This window comes from Aulonocara sp. 'chitande type north' Nkhata Bay, linkage group LG7 (assembly GCF_057382095.1).
Source record: "Aulonocara sp. 'chitande type north' Nkhata Bay isolate Kocher_YH1m ecotype deep benthic linkage group LG7, A_spYH_male_GT1.1, whole genome shotgun sequence".
Classification (NCBI taxonomy): domain Eukaryota; kingdom Metazoa; phylum Chordata; class Actinopteri; order Cichliformes; family Cichlidae; genus Aulonocara; species Aulonocara sp. 'chitande type north' Nkhata Bay.
Window position 1 is genome coordinate 34,998,999 of NC_141350.1, and position 19,297 is coordinate 35,018,295.

At 40.2% G+C, this 19,297-nt stretch overlaps 1 protein-coding gene across 6 annotated transcripts in view; it reads left to right on the plus strand.

Annotated features, from left to right (window-relative positions):
- The window catches only part of LOC147325606 (putative voltage-dependent N-type calcium channel subunit alpha-1B), a 217,353-nt gene that overhangs the window by 120,486 nt on the left and 77,570 nt on the right, over nt 1–19,297 (plus strand). For 5 of the 6 annotated variants that reach the window (XM_086300181.1, XM_086300176.1, XM_086300179.1 and 2 more), the window contains exons 7-13: nt 2,000–2,115; nt 2,220–2,309; nt 6,711–6,800; nt 9,547–9,768; nt 9,860–9,972; nt 10,078–10,190; nt 12,370–12,501. In XM_086300181.1, coding sequence (XP_086156307.1) covers nt 2,000–2,115; nt 2,220–2,309; nt 6,711–6,800; nt 9,547–9,768; nt 9,860–9,972; nt 10,078–10,190; nt 12,370–12,501 — 876 coding nt within the window. The remainder of the gene's footprint in view (nt 1–1,999; nt 2,116–2,219; nt 2,310–6,710; nt 6,801–9,546; nt 9,769–9,859; nt 9,973–10,077; nt 10,191–12,369; nt 12,502–19,297) is intronic. The other variant, XM_086300178.1, reaches the window with a different exon arrangement.

Genomic DNA, 19,297 nt, shown 5'->3' on the forward strand with positions numbered 1-19,297 from the left:
GCCAATCAGAGCCAGCAGATTTCGTTACACGGGCATTTTGCTGTAACACGGGCAGAAATATTGCCGTTAAGTGCCTTCATAACTTGAATTTTTCGTTAAATGGGGCATTCGTAAGTCGGGGTTCCACTGTACTTGGACAGGAACATGTAGCACACGAGAAAATGAACACAGGGATGACAAACTGTGTGTGTGAGTGTGTGTTGGGGGCAACTAAGAACTAGAGATTGAAAACGCTAAATATAGAATTTTACCAACTGCTAAAGACTTGTGCCCATGTGTCCCTTGTATACAGTATGTATATATTTTTGGTGATCTTATCAAAATTTCCACTAAATAACTTAAAATTTTGAGTTACATATTTCAAGATTTTTTACTTACTCAGAGGTAGCTTAAAATTTACATATCTCAGAACGTAAGCTTTTTTCTCAGTAGTGCAAAAATAAACTTCCATACTGATGTTTGGATCCTCTCATCACATCCATATGACAGGAAATGCTGCAAGCTAATAAGCAGTAAATGGAAGTCTATGTCACTTAAATTATGTGAATGTGTTAGTGGATGCGTTTCTATTAGACTTCTTGAGAATATTTTATAATCTTTAAAAGGACATTAAATTAAAGCTTCTGGCTGTTTCGGTGGCCTGTATGTACAAATAAGTATTTTAGGGCCACATTGTAGCTGTTTATAGGAGCAGCAAAAAATAAGATTATCTTATGGCTTGAAACTGAGTGTTAATCAAGTAAATCAACAGAATATTCAGCATGCTTTTCTATCATCTACTGCTTCTCCTTTTCACCTTCTTCCTCTCATTGTCTTTCCCTGTCTTGTGTAATGAAAAGCCTGTGCTCGGTAGCTTTAATCATCCTGGTCCTCTGCACTCCTAAAGGCAACGTCTGTCCATCTCATTGTGTCTATGGTCACAGAGAGCCCTGCCTCACCTGCCGTGACTCACGGCCTCTTGTCTTTTTAAACTCTTGATTAAAGCAAACATGTTTGATCATTAGTCTGGACGTCGCAAGGAAACGCTGCTTAAAATGAAGCTCTTGAGAAAAATGATGATCCAACAACAGCTAGCTCATATTCCTTCGGTGAAATGATCACTTTGCCCTCTCATCTTCCTGGTTTTCATGAAACTATTAAAAACTATGAACTGTTCAGTATTCCAAATCATGCTTCCTGATGACTGTGTGCCACCAATCCATTAACTTACATTAACTATATACAAGGCATAAATAGTAAAGTAGAGGAAATCAACAAGGTAACAAAATCCTTTGAGCAGGCACTTCTAATGCTGGTCAAAGGCTGTTTGTTAATCTTTTCTTATCTTATTATCGCAATAACACAAGTGAAAAGTCAGACATACTCTAGCACTACTAAGGTTGAATAACTTAATCCCTGAAATGATTCTACTACAGAGGTTGTGAAAAAAAAGATGTCATATGCATACCGCTGCTTTCAGTCTTTATGTTAAGCTAATAGCCTGCTGCTTATAGCTTCATATTAGACCTTAAAACAAGAAAGTTGTGTGCGACAACTGAAAACTGAATAAACATGCTTCCTAAAACAGAACTGAGGAAAAAAATACTATATCATACGATTCATTGTTTTCTCTACGTGAAGTGCATATGCTGCCAATAGTCCTATCTCACAGAGCCATGAAACAGCATCATGAGCTTTCTTCTCCACCCAAACATTTCATGTCTGAAAATGTTGGAAATATCTCCTGAGAGTTATGGCTATGCCAGCAGCCTTTTTTTCCTCTTGCATATCCTCAACAGTTTCCCAGCTGTCATCTTAACTCTGACCTTATTAATCCATCTGCCCGAATTGTTTGAACCTCAACTTCATCTACAGTTTATCTGTGTCTTACGTAGATCAATATCTGCCTACATGAGCCAAACATAAAAAAAAGTCTTTAAATGCAAACTACCACATGTTAAATGTTAATGCAATCTGTTCTTGCTGTGTATATATAAAAAAAAAAAACCTGCCTCAACAGAGAATTTGCCAAAGAGCGAGAGCGTGTGGAGAAGAGACAGGAGTTTCTAAAGCTTCGCAGGCAACAGCAGATTGAGAGAGAGCTCACCGGATACTTGGAGTGGATCTGCAAAGCAGGTTAGACTCATCTTTCAAAAAGCATGGTTGTGTTTAGGGGGAAAAAAAAAAAAGGGTAAAAAAGAAAATCCCCCTTTTTTTTCCCTTTCTCTCTTTCGCTGCAGAGGAGGTGTTGCTGGAGGAGGAGGATGAGATTGCAGAGGAGAAGTCCCCACTGGACGGTGCGTGGTACAAGAGGAAACAAAACCTTCCAGGTGAAAACAGGGCTGAGTATCTGTTGCCTGCTTTACCATGGTCCATTACCACAGGAGGCCGATGGTAAACCAGGCACAGAGACGGTATGGCTCATCGTTTCCATCTCATGACTGCTTTTGGACATCATTAAACTTGTGCACATGGATCATTTTAAAGTCATCAGTCATGGATGTGATCTGGCTCTTTTTTTCACCTGTCTACTTGTTGCATGGACTTTTATGATGCAAATTATTACTGTGATTAGAGTTTTTTTTTTTTAAACCCAACAAGCTAGCTGGCAATCCTATGGAGATGACAGAAGTCCAGGAACTCAATGCAGCAGCCAAAAAATTGTCTGGCATGTAACACTGCAGCATGTCGTTTTCACAGTTTTAGTCTTAGAAGTGCTGTTGAGCACTAAGAATGAGCACTTCAAGCAAAAGTACTGTAAACTCTTCTTCAGAGATCACACCCCACCCTGAACCACTTTGAAATGACTGCACATATGATTTGAGACATGCAGTTTACACCTCATTTTATTTTATTTGTTTAACTTTAAGATGGCTGTTGTGGTCTTTTGCTTGAATGTTGTTTTCTTTCTTCTTTTCTATTACAGTCTAATCTCACAGTGTCACGTATGTTTTGCTGGTAGTTATTTAGTGTTTTGTTTGTCGTGTTTTTGTGTAATGGTTGTCAGCAAACAGCTTGTAGGGGGATTAGGATCAAGTCCCGCCTGAAGTTAGCAGTGACTATTTGGATCTTTGAAAACCATGAACATGCAGAGTACACAAAGTAGTTGTTCTTGCAATTTTTAACTTTTCATGCAAAAATAATCTATGGCTAAACAGATTTTGTTGTGCAATTCTCAGATAATTAGCATATATCTAAAATCTAAAGTCACCTCAGTATGTTTAGTCTGTTTCCAGGCTTTTGAGACATTTGCATCATAACACATCAGAATTATTATAACAGTTATTATCAGTTAATATTACTGACAAACCATTAGCAGATTTATGTATTTAGCTTGCTAATCTTTGCTCTTTTGCTAATGCCAAATTAATTGCTTCACCAAATAACTATAATGCATAAACGCCTTGACCTCAAACATACTGAAAATTTGAGGACTATATTCTTAAAAACAGGAAAGAGGTGGTCAAATATCCAGCAAGAATTAAACCAGAAGCTGGTTGATGGTAGAGACATCTGACTGAAGTACAACTTGCTAAGGGACATTTAACCAAATATAGGGGAGGTGTGCATTTGCAGTGTTGGGAAGGTTTGTATTCCACTACAGATTACAGATTACATGCCCCAAAATTTATTTTGTAACGTATTCCGTTACGTTACAATGAGAGTAACGTATTCTGAATACTTTGGATTACTTAATATGCTGTTTACAACTACATGAATGTGATTTATTACTATTATCTAAGGTCCGCAGCTACAAACCGTAGTAAAGGGACCTCTGGCTAATACGGTGGGTTTGTGTCGGGCTCGTAGCCGAAAACTAGTTTTACTTTGTTGTCTGGGTCAAGTTTGCTAGCGAGACACAGAGAGAGGCATTGAAAGGCTGCTCCAACGGAACTTATTGTTTCGGAGAAAAACACAAACGCAGTGTACAGTCGAGTCTTAATAGCTTACTTACAACTGGGCTCGTCAGGCATTCTTCTTGGCTGCAGTGGTTATTATTATATTTACATGCTTCCAGCTCCTGTTTCTGCTCGATGACAACTCGTACTTTTCCACTCTCCTTTTTTCTCCCTCCTCGCGCTCACAGACACTTAACGGGTATGGCAGTCCATTCTCCCTGCAGCACGGACTACACTGCCCATGAGGCTACATTCTTCAGGGCTATGCCTGTAGCATTCTGCCTATTACCTTAGCACAACAACAACAACAACAAAAAGGCCTCTCTCACCCAGGAAACATACAAGCTGTGTCCCAAAACGTCGGCTGCACCCTTCGGAGGACCCGGCCTTCGCGCTTCGCGGTCTACGTGGGCCGGGTCCTTCGAAGACCGAGAAGGCCGGAAGTGCGAGGCTGTGAAATTGGACGGTCTAGCCTTCAGATTTGCGTCACCGCTGTGTCGGTGTCCGTCTGCTCCTTGCTATCTAAAATATAACAGGACACTGGCGTAAATTCTCGACCGTCTCACATTTCTGTTTAACGTTTATTCAGCTGTGTGAAAACCCCGGAGGAACCCACCCGATGGATTAATAAAGTTTTATTTAATCTAATAATCTAATAACTTTGATCTCAGCCAAACCGATTTACTCCGGAACAAATAAAACACAGAAAAAAGGCAAACAATTACATTTTTAAGTTATCCGAGTGACTTCTATATCATGTTTAACCTGAGTAGCGAAAGAGCGGGGGTCTGAAAACGATGAAGCCGGGAGTCCGCTGCTCTCGCCGGCTGGAGTGACCATTGAACCCCCCGGCTTGCTATCGAGCTGGTGGGTAACAGACGTCTCCGAAAACATCGGCACACTTTTGCAAATATGCGATATCTTGATAAACCAAGCACATATTTGTAATTTACACAGCTACTTTCTCGCCTGAAAATATGTTAAAAGTTTATTTTGCGACCAACAAAGATTAATAAGACTAATTTTAAAACTTATTAGCGGCCGCCATTGTTGGCAGCTGAAATTTGGCTGAGCCGCGCTATGAATTCTGGGATATGGTGGGCCACGAAGGACACACCCGACCCATCCTTCAAATTCAGGGAAATAAAGGACGAATTTGTAGGAGTCGACGAATTGGGACAGCCTTTGTCGCCTGGCTGTGACGTAATCGGCCTTCAAATGCGGCCTCCGGAGGATGCAGCCGACGTTTTGGGACACAGCTACAGTAGCAGAGAGAGCATCACCCTGTAGCCATGGCAACCGTAACGCTGCCGCCTGGAACAACAGAACATCCTGACCCGCAACAACAGGAAACAGGAAAATACCACCGTGTAATCCATTTATTTCAACAAAGTAACTGTATTCTAAATACCACCTTTTTAAACGGTAACTGTAACAGAATACAGCAAGCTAAATAAATTTATGATTAGCCAGCCATTTGATTGCTAATCATGGTTTCCACTCTGCCCTCTCATCTTCACTGTTCTTTGTCTCTGTCTCTGTCTCTTCCTCATGATGTCATTGCATTAGGCCCGATGTGAAGGGAGGGGTTAATTAGTGGGATTAACAACGATAGTCTGAAGGAAACCTATTGAACCAACACACATACATACATGACGGTAAACTGATACACACACATTTGATACACATGCATGCTAATGACTCCAGCAAAATGACAGTAGTCAGCAGCGTTATTTCCCTCAATCAGTTACAAATGGAGGATTAAAACGTATGAGGCACAGCTTTAGAAAAACCGCTCTGATGTTGTTGAAGCAGAAAATATGTATTTGGCATCCGTCAGATGAATGACAGGTATGATTAGCGGAGCACAGTGTCAATCATAGCTGCCCGTCTGGAGAAAAAAAGGATTATAAAACTCTTTATTCTGAAATGATTTACTAAGACTTTTAATGATAAGAAATTGAGGAAATTAGCCTTTTTATAACGTACTCTACAGGCTGGATATTTCATTTATAGATAAAAGATGTGCGGCAGCTGCTTTCAATTACTTTCAAAGAACAGAAATTTGAAAAAAAAAAAATTAAAATATAACATCTGTTGCTTTTCTCACAAATATGGGGTTTCTTTAATTTAATCATTTGTGCAGATATCTCCTTGTTTTCAAATCAGTTTGGCTGTTTTTTGAGCTCCTATAAATGAATCATTATATAATGCTTACAACAAAGCAAACCCGCCAACCAAAACATATGTTATCTTAGTGCAGGTACAGGCATTTCTTCAAAAACCGAGTTTTTACAGGTTGATATTTTCATAGCTGCTTTTTTCCCTCTCTGAAGAGGGAACAAAGGTTTCTGGGATTCAGTTACAGAAAGAGATTTGATGATGAAGAATTAGACTTGGAGTGGTCTCAAAGCCGTATTTATTTTCTCAGCCTCCTTCCTGCCTCTCAGCTGCTTTCCCGAGCAGATATACAGGCGTTTGGATTTAATGAACGAGCCCACCACTCCAACGGCACTGAAGTGGTCACATGACCCTCACATTCATGTCATGCTGGCGGTTTTTCATTCCAAGGCCGACTTCAAGCAGCAAGGCAGAAAATCTCCAAATGAAAAACGTGATTGATGCCTGCTATTCATAGCTCCCAATTAGCTCACCCATCTTCACCACACGCACACAGTTGTTCCATTGGAAAAAGAAAATGCTAGCATTTCTTGGCATAATCAACTTCACTTTCACAGATCTGCATTAAATAATGCAGATGAAGCAGAACAGGTCCTACTGTATCCTCATATATATTATTATCCTTTTACATCCGCGCTGTTCTCTTTACAGTCCTGAAGCGAGGCAAAGTGAAGAAGGGTAAAAACGACCTGATCAGCGCTGAGGAGGGGGAGGATCCTTTCGCAGACATCTCCTCTGTTGGTAAATCTTTTTTTTTTTTTTTTTTTACCCACGTCCACCAGCAGGATACCCCTGACCTTTACATGCTGTCTATTCACAAACACGACCTTTACAATAAACCCCCCATAAAGGCTCATCTTCTACAGTGAACACGTTCTCTGACTCTGTCGCCTCCCTTTATCAGATCAGGATGCCATGTCTCTGCAACATTTAAACACGAGGCCAAAGATCTTAATAATGTATATTATTCTAGCAGCTCTTGGATTCAGAGACCGAATGTCTAAAGTTTCTCCTGGCTGTGGATCACCTTGAGGGCAAAGGAGCATAATTAACTTTTCTAATTAGGCTGTTGAAATAGCAGGAGAATCACCTGCAGCATATTCAAATTATACTTTTTAATATTAAGGGACTTCATGCTTCCCAACAAAGCCAACGTGTAATTGCTTGTCTGTGGGTTGGGAAACAGGCATTAGCAGGGTAAATGAAACAATTTAGCTGCCTTCTTTTTTTTCCCCATTATCTGATCTAATGACTGTTTTTTTGTTTGTTTGTTTCTTTAGAAAAAACATTGCTGAGGGAATAGATGTCATATATATTCCATGTCTTATCTCACTGGTTTCACTCATAATGCCTGCAGTTCTGCTGTGCAGCACAGAAGTAGTAGGTGCACAGTTTTAATGAGCAGCTGCAGGTAAATTTCAAGGAGTGTTTAGGTGATTTAATGGTTTGATTTATGTCCCATGGGGAGATTAAAAAAAAAAAAATTAATCAGTTTACATTCTTGGCCATGAACGAGTTTATTGCTTGGGAGCAGATTTAAAAGTGTGTTAAATCTGTTTAGAGCACATTTTTCTACCTAGTATAACAGTTAAAAGAAACTTTTTGTGAGCTTAGCTCAATAGTTGCCCCCAAAATAGCAGCAACTTACCAGTAACTTATTAATACCAGTAACTAAAAACTTAAAAACACACACTGAAGATTAGGATAATATAAAACCAGCAGTCTTAAAAAATGTCTATAGCATGAAAATAGAACAGTATTTCAAATTAAAACAAGATAAATACGAACAGAACTGAGAGCCCTACCCCATGTTGTTCTAAAACTGTTCTATTTCTACATTGACCAAACCACAGAAATATTATTTTATTGTGCATTCACTGAATCAGTTTTGTCCTTTCTATTGGTGTCATGTGCAAAAAGTCTCAGTCTACATGAAATAGTCAAATGGAAGAATTACACTCGAGTGAGTGTCCCTGTGCACCAGACAGTTACAGCTGGCTCAGTTTTCCTTCAATACTTGCACCTTTTTCCTAGTGACTTTCAGTTTCTTCCTAGATGTATCAGACTCGTATTCAGAGGAGGGCTTATGCGTAATATGAGCGGTTTAAGTCTGGGAGATTTTTTCTAGGGGGATGTTTCAACTGCAATTTTAACTCCTTATTTGTTGTTAGAAAGAACGGCCTTACAACTATGCATGAGAAAACTGAGCAGTACCAGGAGGTGAAGATGCAGCAGACGTGGAAAGTGAAATCCAAAGTGGTTCCTGCGATAATAGGAGCATTAGGGGATATTAGTAGCATTATGTAAACCCCAAACTGGAAAACTGGAAGAGTAGCTCCAGCAGATTCTACGTACAACATTCAAGCCTGTGGTAAACAATCCAGGCATGCTGTGCAGAGTATCTCTCTGTAGGTACAAATAAAGTGATCTGAATCTCAAACACCCTGAGACCAGTGACACTCGCTTTAGGGGCATAAAATTAGGATGCTACCTTATCTGTATTTATGGGTCTCAGTGGGTACATTGTGGTAAAGGAGAAGCAGTGGAGTACTTTAGTGACCTGACTGGAGCAAATAAATAAATAAATACACACACACACACACACACACACACACACACACATATATATATATATATATATATATATATATATAGAGAGAGAGAGAGAGAGAGAGAGAGAGAGAGAGAGAGAGAGAGAGAGAGAGAGAGACACACACACACTTTTACTCTGTTTTGTATTCCATGAGTACAGACCTAATATTTGAAAGAAAAAAAAACTACAGTTGCATCAAAGCCTTCCTACTGCTCTGTCTAACCTGCATGAGCTGCTCATGTGTAGAGGAGAGAGGTTATTTACAGAGAATTAACAGTGCCTTTGATACTGGGTTCATAAAGTCTGTTGTGTTTGTTTTGGTTGAAATTCTGAGTGCAGCTTTCTTAACCCAACAGAAGTAAAATGTTTATTTCTTCGAAGCAAAAAATCCCAATACACAGAAGCCTGAATATTTAATTACACCACAGCTGAAAGGGCAGGATGTGATGCATGCAAGCTCTTATTAGAAAACATTACTGTCAAAAAAAATTATAAACCAAACCACACCAGCTTAGTTTATATGAGTCACAGAATGTGAGTCTTTTATGAATGGAAGGCAGGAAACCAGTGTGCCAAACACATACCCATATCCATCACACAGTTCCTGTAAAACTACAGCTGGCCTAAGTGTTTCTATACAGATTTACCTTACAATAAAAAATATTTAATTTATGTCTAAAAGAGGAAGTAGGTGGATTATTTTCTCTATGATTGCTAAACGAAAGCCTTGTAAGCATTACAGCCATCTGAGTGTAAAAGCTAATTTTAAGATCACCAGGGGAAAAAAGCAAAGGAAACGAACAGTGATTCATTGTGAAAACTGTGAATCTGAGAAATAATTAGACGCTGCACACTCACACATTTCCTTTCTCACCTCTTGGTCATCGTTTTCAGCTCCTCCTGGCTCTCCGTTTGGTCGGGCCAGTGTGAAAAGCAGCGGTAAGATGGACAGCTCATCTTACTTCCGGCGTAAAGAGAAGAGGACCCGCTTCTTCATCCGCCGCATGGTGAAGGCTCAGAGTTTCTACTGGATCGTCCTGTGTGTGGTTGGCCTCAACACACTCTGCGTGGCCATAGTCCACTATGACCAACCCGAGTGGCTTACAAGAGCCCTCTGTAAGTGTCAGAATAAAATGCACTCCTACATACTCACTTATTCACCGCCTGTATGACTACACGCTCTCTGTTTTGTTGCTCTGTCCATCAGACACTGCAGAGTTTGTGTTTCTGGGTTTGTTTCTGACTGAGATGACTTTGAAGATGTACGGCCTCGGAGTAAGGAATTATTTCCACTCCTCCTTTAACTGCTTTGATTTTGGGGTAAGTGTAGGCTGTAATCCAAGCTTCTGTTTGGTGATGACTGGTGTCCTAAAAGCAGAGCCACACACATCAGGTAATAACTTTACCTTCTCCTTTTGTCTTCAGGTGATTGTTGGCAGCATTTTTGAGGTGATCTGGGACATGATTAAACCAGGAGCATCGTTTGGTATCAGTGTGCTGAGAGCTCTGAGACTGCTTAGGATTTTCAAAGTCACCAAGTAAGTTCACTGTGTGAAACTACAAGGTATAACCATACATTTGTCACGGTTCTGGGTGATTTTGACCCAGCATTTTGAGTTCTTATGTTTTGGTTTGATTTTGTATTATGGGTTATATTCTGATTCCCTTGTTTTGCTTTGTTGATCATTATTATAAATCTATGTTTCAGTTTATTCTGGTTAAGGGTTTAGTTCTTAGGTTTTGTCCTTGTGCCCTCGTGTTTCCTGTTTTATTTTGAAGGTTTATGTCTTATATCAGTGTTTCTAGTTTTGCTTTCTCTGTCTCGTTAGGTCTAATTTCTCCCAGCTGTGTCCCCACCTGTTCCTCGTTCCCTCATGTGTGTATATAGTGTGTGTCCTCCAGTGTTCAGCGTCGTGTCGTACCCTCAGATTTGCCTTTGTGTTTCCGGTCTCAGCTTTCATTGTTCAGTTTATGTGTTTGTTATTTGCTGGTAATAAAGCTGTGGTTTTTGAGTTGCTATTTTGTCTCGACGAGTCTCCGCCTGCCTGCACATAGATCCCTGACAACATGCCTTCAATGCAGAAATGTTTTCTTTGTTTGCACTTTGCAGCCCCACCAATATTATTGTGTTCATTGTGTGCTGCAGTTTAGATGAAAAATGTCTCCTTCTTGGTGTCATAAATCAGACAAAGTGGAACACAAAAACAGTATACAGTGCATAACTGTGAAATATACATAACGTTAGAGTGAGAAATCTTAAGGAGTCTGCTTTTTATCTCTTTGCCTTGACTTTTAATCTGAACACTTAAAATGTGTCTTCAGGAAGCAATACAGGAAAAGCTTTCAATGTATCATAAAACTGAAAGCACTACTTTACTGAGCAAAACCTGAATCTAGCTGAAAATTGTATTGCATTCATGTATATGGTTCTTATTGCACTCTTAAGGTCTTCCCACAGTATTTCTTTTTCAGACATTCTGTTGTATATTTATTGTTGTGCTTGACATAACTGTCCTGTTGTATGAGCTCTTTGGTTTGGGCATCACACAGTCTGACCTTGGTGTTAGGTGTAGGCTGTGTGCAGACAGGAATCGTGGACCCAAAAGTGCAGACACTTGGAGGCACAAAGTAAACTCAAAAAACAGCTTTAATGCTGAACTAAAAAGATACCAGAACTGAGACTTTAAACATAAACTCAGGCAAGCAGACAAACACACAGCAAAATAAACGGTAGATCGCGACACAGAGAAACACAGGGCTTAAATACACAGAGGGAGCAATCAGGGAATGGGTAACAGGAGGGAAACACAGCTGGGGCAAATCAGGCCTAATGAGACAAGGGGAAGCGAAACCAGATACATTAACCTCAGACAAGGACCTTCAAAATAAAACAGGAAACATGACACAGACTGAACTAAAGACACAGACTCACACGCACGCACTGCAACAGAGGGAACAGAGACGTGGGACCAGGGCAGACACAGACACTGACTGGACACGGGGATATAGCTACTAAGGATACACAGAGACGCGAACTACACAAGGGGATACAGCTGACAGGGGAGACAGAGCAACTAGAGAAGACAGAGACATAAACCATAAGACAGAACTCAAAGAAACCAAAGACTAGAAATTATAAATAATATAATAAACTCAAAAACCCTGGGTCAACGACCCAGGCATCCTAACACTTGGGGTTAATTTATTGGGTTGTCCACTCCTGCTAATATTGTGGCATTGTGCTAATACACACCTGCAACGTAACACTTGGACTGCACTTGACTAGACCTGATAATAAACTTACCAATACATCTATAAAACAGTTTCTTACCAGAAGGTCCTAAATATTGAAGCTGTGTTCTTCTATTCTTTTCTGCCTTGCTCCCTGTACTGACAATCATGTCATAGTTTATACCTTTCATGCCATAAGATTAGCCTTAATCTTGTCATTCAGTGAGACTGGCAGCTGTACACTCTGACACACTGATTTGTTTTATGCCACCTACACTTCTTGTTGCTATTTGTTCCACTCTGCCCTCCTCTGCTTTGGTTGTTCTGATATGTGTAATTTGCAAGATTTGTCATATTACTTCTGTCTGAGTCTTCCTGTTTGTTTGTTTGTTTGTTTGTTTTGTGTGTGTGTGTGTGTGTGTGTGCTCCAGTATGTACAACAATAATTTCTTTGTGCCCCTCTTTTTGTTTGCTCTTTCATGTCAGATACTGGAACTCTTTAAGGAACCTTGTTGTTTCCCTCCTGAACTCAATGAAGTCCATCATCAGCTTGCTCTTCCTCCTGTTCCTCTTCATTGTGGTCTTTGCCTTGCTGGGGATGCAGCTCTTCGGAGGACAGTAAGTGATTTGTCCAACCTGATCTGCTCTTTTTCCTCCTCTTTCCAACCATTTATAATTCATCACACGAGCACCAACACAAACACAAATCCTCTCCTCTTCTACTTCTCGACTCATTTCCCCACCTGACCCTTCTCGTGTATGATCCCTGGCCCAGCGTGGCAGTGGTGACAGACATGTTGACACAGCAGGTAGCTGGCAGATCAGCAGTAGTGACTGCAGCCCTTTGATATCACTCTCAGCAGGAGCTCCATGTCTTCTAACAACGGGAACACCTCATGATTCTGGGCTGGCTGCAGTTAATCAAAGGCCTGGCATCTGGCCCCGTCTGACTCAACTCACACACAAACATTTTACTTTCTCTCCCCTCACATATCATCTCACATCACACGAATACTGCTCTGGTCAGATAGTTTGCCTTTTTAAATCTACAGTACTAAAATTATTATTAAATCCTGTTGAGTGCTTAAAAAGAAGGTGACTGGATGTCTCTTGGCTTGTGAAGATATTTCACATCTCGTCCAAAAGGCTTCCTCACTTCTATAACAACTGTGTGACCCAGGTATTTAACCCAATGTAGCTGGAATACCCTTTGGAGGTATTCCTGAGGGTCATTGATCCCCTATTGATCATGTGAGCCATCACAAGCGTGGATCATTGCAGCTGCCGAGGTTTCACCAAGTGTAAATCTCTATATGTCATGGCCCTGCGTTGTAGTTTTTGGACATTATAGTGTTTGAATATTCTGAGTTGATTCTTGGTTTCATTTACCTCATGCTTTAAGTGTTTAGTGAGACTAATTCCTCCCTCAGTGTTTCTCTCGTTCTCTTGTGTCTAGCTTCCTGTGTTGGTTTTTGTAGTCTCCAGCCTTATCTCCATGTTTATTTTCCCGTTTCACCGGTCTTGTCTCTGTCTCCTGCTGTCTCAGCTCAGTCATGTCCCCGTCTGGGCTTTGTTCTGTCCCTCCACTCTGTCGTGTCTCCATGTCTGTTTTATCCCCAGCTCCTGTGTCTAGTCACTTGTTTTAGCCTCTGTGTGCACTCCCCAGCATCTCCTCTGTGTAGTCAGTTGCGTCTGGTTGCTGTCTCTCCATCTCCATCTTGTCTCTATGTTGCTCAAAAGAGTGTCTTTTCTCCACTTTTTTGAGAATGCCAAACTTGTCACTGGGATTAATAATATCCTACCTAGTTTGGAATACCCTATGATCCAGAAACTGACATTGTACATGGAAGCCATGTTATATCTAGCCATTAAACTATAAAGAATTTATATAGTATAAAGAATAAAAATTTTCACATTTTAAAGTCTAGAATGTTTAATCAACCAACCATACAACCATCCATCCATGTTTACCTGCTTATTCAATTAATGGTAGCAGGGACCTGGAGCCTATCGTGCACGTGTTGCACTGTGGGAGAATGCCAGACCACCCGGAGAGAGAACCCATGGAAGCATCGGGAGAACATGCAAACACAACACAGAGAGGGGTCAGCTGGCTAGCAGGAGGCTGGCAGAAAAAAAAACAATCAAGTAGAACAATTAATCTCAGTGAAGTTAGTCCAAAGCACAAGGAAGCACCGTGCTTCCCAAGTGGGAATAAGCACAGACTGGAAAACCAGGGTAGCTGAGGCAGGGATTATATTTGATTGCAGACACGGATTCAAAGAGTAGTGGTGAAAAACAATCAGAAAAAAATTATACACAGTGATGTCATTTGTGAGACAAAAAAAGGTGCTGGTATTTCTGTGTGTCCACCATTTGAAAAACAATAAGCAACACATGGAAGTATTTAGTATTAAGTAGTGGAGTATTTCTTAATCATTCTTTTTAATTTGGAAAAACTGCACTCATTTGCTTTGCAATGTTCTTCCTCCAAGAAAGTTTAAACTGAACAACCAAAACACATTTAAAATGATATTTTAACCAAGTAGTGGCACATTATGTGATAAAACAACAACAACAAGTTTTTCATCAAAAACAGGCTTCTAGATGTATTTATCGGTGTCAATGGTTAGTACTGTTGCCTCACAAGAAAAAGGAAAAGCCTAATGTGCTGAGTGACCTTTTTATTTGGAGTTAGTATGTTCTCAAAGACTGATTGTTGTAAATTCGAGCGTGGATGAGCTGTTTGTCTCTCTGATGTCCCTGCCTTTTAGCAAAGTCAGCTGGGGTGACTTCAGTCACCACGAAAACACTGGTTTGCAAAGCAGTTAAAAAACATGGATGGATTTATGTTCCTCCTGGTCAGGCATACCTGACCAGGAGGTCACAAACTTAAACAAAAATTAAAACAAATAGATGAGTTTATAAGCTGTAGTGTTTAATAGGTTGGATTCTATGTCAGGTTGTCAGAGTGATGAGTCCTGCATGATGTTATAAATGTTATAAATACGCTTTTATTTAAAGCATTGACCTCAGATGGTTTAAGAATCTCTTCTCCATTGTATTTTTCTCCGCTCTGGCAGGTCATAAATACACTCAACTGAAATGCACAGACGGCCTTCATAAAAACCACAACTGAATTTCTTTGAAGCAGGAGGCTGTTGCCATGGCATCAAGCCTTACATCAGTCTGCAGCATCATTAACATCACATCAGTCTCTGGTGATGGACAAGTGTGAGATGAGTCTGACATCCACATGGTGCTTGTAGCCAGCTGAGCACACCAGGCTGAGCACAGTGTTCTCTGCCCACCATAACAACCATGCTATTGTTAATTCCCTTATTCGAACATTTTTACCTTTAAAAATGTGCCCAGGATTTTAAATATTTTTTTTGTGTTCATGAGTCTAAACATAGAAGTGGTTCAGTCGGGTCAGGTAAAATCTAAAGAAACCGCAACAGTTCCTCAGACAGAGCTTCGTTTTAAATAAAAAGTTTTCAAACCTTTTTTTTTTCTTTCTTTCTTTTTCAAACCTAAGTAGAAGACTGAATGGCCTTTTAAAAGGCAGCAGAAGTGCTTTGTTATACCCAGGCTTTATTTTTGGCTCAGAGATTATGTACTTGCTCTCAGAACGGTAAAAATTCTGAGAACTGAAAGATAAACAGCTTGAGGTAGAGGACTGTGTTCATCCTCCTGCTGAGACTCACAGGACATCGTTGACTGTTTTGCAAAAGTGATAAGCTCAAAAGTGCAGGATTTATTATAATGCAATAATTTTTGGTTTTCTGTTGGCTGCTTTGTAGCTTTCAGTTTTAGAGGTACAGACCTTCTTTTGTTGATTAACTCTGACTTTTTGTGGGCACAGGAGAGATGGCATTTTTACATTTTCTGCTCAGGCCCTTTTAAGTGTCCAGGATTGGTAATTGTACATCCTTTCAAAACAGATCAGAAACAGAAAACATCAAAGGACAATTGTTTACTCCCAACCTGTTTGACATTCCAGTTAATGAGTTTTTGGAACATTTTAAAAGACCTGGCATTTCATCAAAAAATTTAAAAGATTAATCTGCAATGAAAATAATCACTCGTGGTCAGTCAGTCCATCCAGGAATTTATTATGCTGCAAAGATGTAATACAAATTAAAATTAATCCCATCATTTTCTACAGTGTTTCAGAACTTCTTCAAAAGCCAGAGTGAACAAAGAAAAATCAAGGCTGAGGTTCCACAGAAAAAATCTGTCTGACTGTGATCTGAAATGCATTTTTAAAATAAATGTTACCAACACAAATTAATTGTTTGTCAAGTCTTATGACACTTCAGCGTTAGCATATTGTGTAGATCAGGGGTGCTCACACTTTTTCCGCATGTGAGCTACTTATAAAATGACCAAGTCAAAATGATCTACCCACTACAAAAATCCAAAACATATACTTATTTATAAATATATTGAGGATTCTTTATATCTACAATGTATATACATGCATAACCGCAATATCCAATATTTCACAACACAATTAACTATGTAAATTTTTTGTCATTACCTGAGTTTACTCTGATGACTTGCACTGAATTGAATCAGCCAGGGATGCATAGTCCGGACAGTAGCTGCTGACGGCCAGGTTTAAGAGAAAAAACCGAGAGCTAAAAATTGGAGTTAACTCGCTGACTAGCTTGTCAGTTTTACTACACTTCGCGCCGCTGTTTGCGCATGCGCAGCGACCTAAGTGTCAGGAAAAATCTGCTGTCATCTGACTGGCTTCCCTGTATCAATCAAGTGACGGGATGGATGATAGGCTGGCATCTATTTTTTTAATGCCATGCGATCTACCAATACTACCTTTGCGATCGACGTATTGAGCACCCCTGGTGTAGATGCTAATCTAAAAGTGCTGGCTGAGCCTGCACCCGCTCAACTTGCTTGTTGAAGGAAGTCGCACATTGACCATGGCGGTTAGCAAGAGGAAATCCATGTGTTATGGTGCCACATCATTGAAACATCTTTACTAGCTAATGCTAGCTGTGTTCCTCAGAGCAGTGAAAACAGTTCCAGCGGTAGCTTGCCTCGCCTCGCGTGCTATTCCCCATCAGTTTACTGTGAAAGATTCACAGTTTATCCACAACGTGCATGCGCAAATCACAAAAAAAGAGATGTTAAACAGTGACAGCTACAATTTCCTATGAGTACAAAAGAAGCAGAGCTTTGAGCAACAATAGACAACCGTGGTCACAAGATGGCAGTGATCTAAAGCAGGGGTAGGCAACCTTTTTGATCATGAGCGCCATCTAAAATTTCCTCAGAAGTCAGTGTGCCATATGATTGCATTAGCAATAAATTTAATAACGCTCTATATTAACAGTTACACACTATATAGAACAACTTTATAGAATTATATTTGTTCGCAGATGTTGGCAGCTATCAGTGAATAGTTATCAGCTATTTTGAAACAAAAAAAGACACTTTTTATCCATAACAGTAAATGTACTATACAACAGAAAATGCAAATGCTATTTATGGTCTCCTCACAACAATGATAAGAAAAATAAACTGAGCCAATATGGCATGTTTGTTAAAACAGAGACACAAATGTTAATGTGATCTCTGGTCTCCCACTCAGAGACACAGGTCTCCAAGTGTCCAGCATTCAGACGGCTACCTGAGGACACTCATGTGAGAGAAAATCTGCTCACACAGATATGTAGAGCCAAATACTGTCAATAAGGCCTCTGCAATGTTCTGAAGACAGTTAAACTTGTCAGGTAGTGATGTCCAGCAGGTGAAAATGAAAGCTCCATGAACACGCACAGCTGTGGATTCCAGCTGCATTCGTAGTTCTGTAAACTTTGACCCCCACAGAGTCGAGGTTTTCAGTTCAATCAGCTGCATTTCGATGTCGCATTAACTGGCATTAACTCAGCCAGTTAATACGAGACAAATCCAGCTGCTCATTAAAGCTTTCTGGTTTGATCAGAAAAGAAAACATTGGTCCATACACCTGAAAGTCCCGAAAACGCATTGTGAATTCTGTCTCGAGTCTACGGATGTATCCGTGTATTTCCGGGGTGCTGACAGCTCCTGAAGCATTTGTGTCGGAATGTGGAAATTTCAACATCACTTGAAAAAACTGCCAGCTAGCAACGTCCCTCTCACCGGTAGGCTAAGTTATTTTTAGCCAATTACAAGTTGAATCTGGTAGTTGGGGCTGTTAGCTAAGATACTGTCATTAAGAAGAGGCACAACTAATGTGTCTATGCGAGCTGATTTGCGATGTGCACCGCTGGCCCAGCCATTTATTTTTTAATGCACCTGCTCAGATTAATTCACTGCGTGTCGTGCCCAGGGCTGGACTGGGACAAAAAATCGGCCTGGGCATTTTGACTAGAGACCGGCCCACCAGGTATTATAGGACAAGCCATAAAGCCTTTGAATGAAAACAGATGCCGTTGTGACAGTGATGTACACTGTCTTGTTGGTATATGTATAATTTCTATACATTTTACATCAGATAAAATCTTTGGTTGTAAGATTCAGATAATTAGTTATGAAAAGCGAGACATTTTAAATGAGAATAAGAAATAAAAGTATTTCTTTGTGCCCCCCTTTCCCTGTTAATGCCCTACCTGGCCCCCTGGCAAAACTTTGCTAGACCCGCCCCTGCACAGTTACCAGCTGTCAGCTACATAGAAAAGCATCCTGGTGTTATTTGTCTCTCAGAAACAGTTCATAACTTCCCTTCAACTCATCCATGTCACCTAAAAGGTAAACCTGTTTCTCCATCACCTGTTCAGCTCTGATGATTCAGTAAGGACATCTCCTGGTTTCATCTTCATGTTTCCCTCTCACCACATATCCAAACTGATATCATGACCAGCAGCTTTTACAGCTGTGGCTCCAGCAAACATCAGCTGATACTAGAAATTAATATTAAATAAATTCTAACAACAGCTGATCAAGCTTAAACATGCTGCTGTTGTTTAACGTGACATCCGCTGGTTTCCTCTTTCTGGCGCAAAGTGAGCGATAAACAAACAAGAGAGCCGATCAGCTGATCATTGATCAATTTCATGATTGAAGTAGAAACAGAAGAGAGAGGGGGAGAGAACGAGAGAAGAAGAGGCAGCTGCAGCATAAAGACACAGAATAACTCCACCTTTGTGTCTTTTTCCATTGTAGCTGAAGTCCGGGACAAACTGTGTTCCTTTTCAGCTCAATACGAAACACCTAATATTTTCTCTGAATGTGGGACAATTCCGTTTTTTTAAGGAGCCGTTGGCAACTCTACTAACTAACCTTATGAATATAACAAAGTTCACTATCAGTAACATAGTAGCACCCACCCAGCTGTATAGAAACTCCGTCATGCTAGCTAGTACGCAGTACGAGTTATTGTAACTGGCTGTAAAAAGTCAGCACA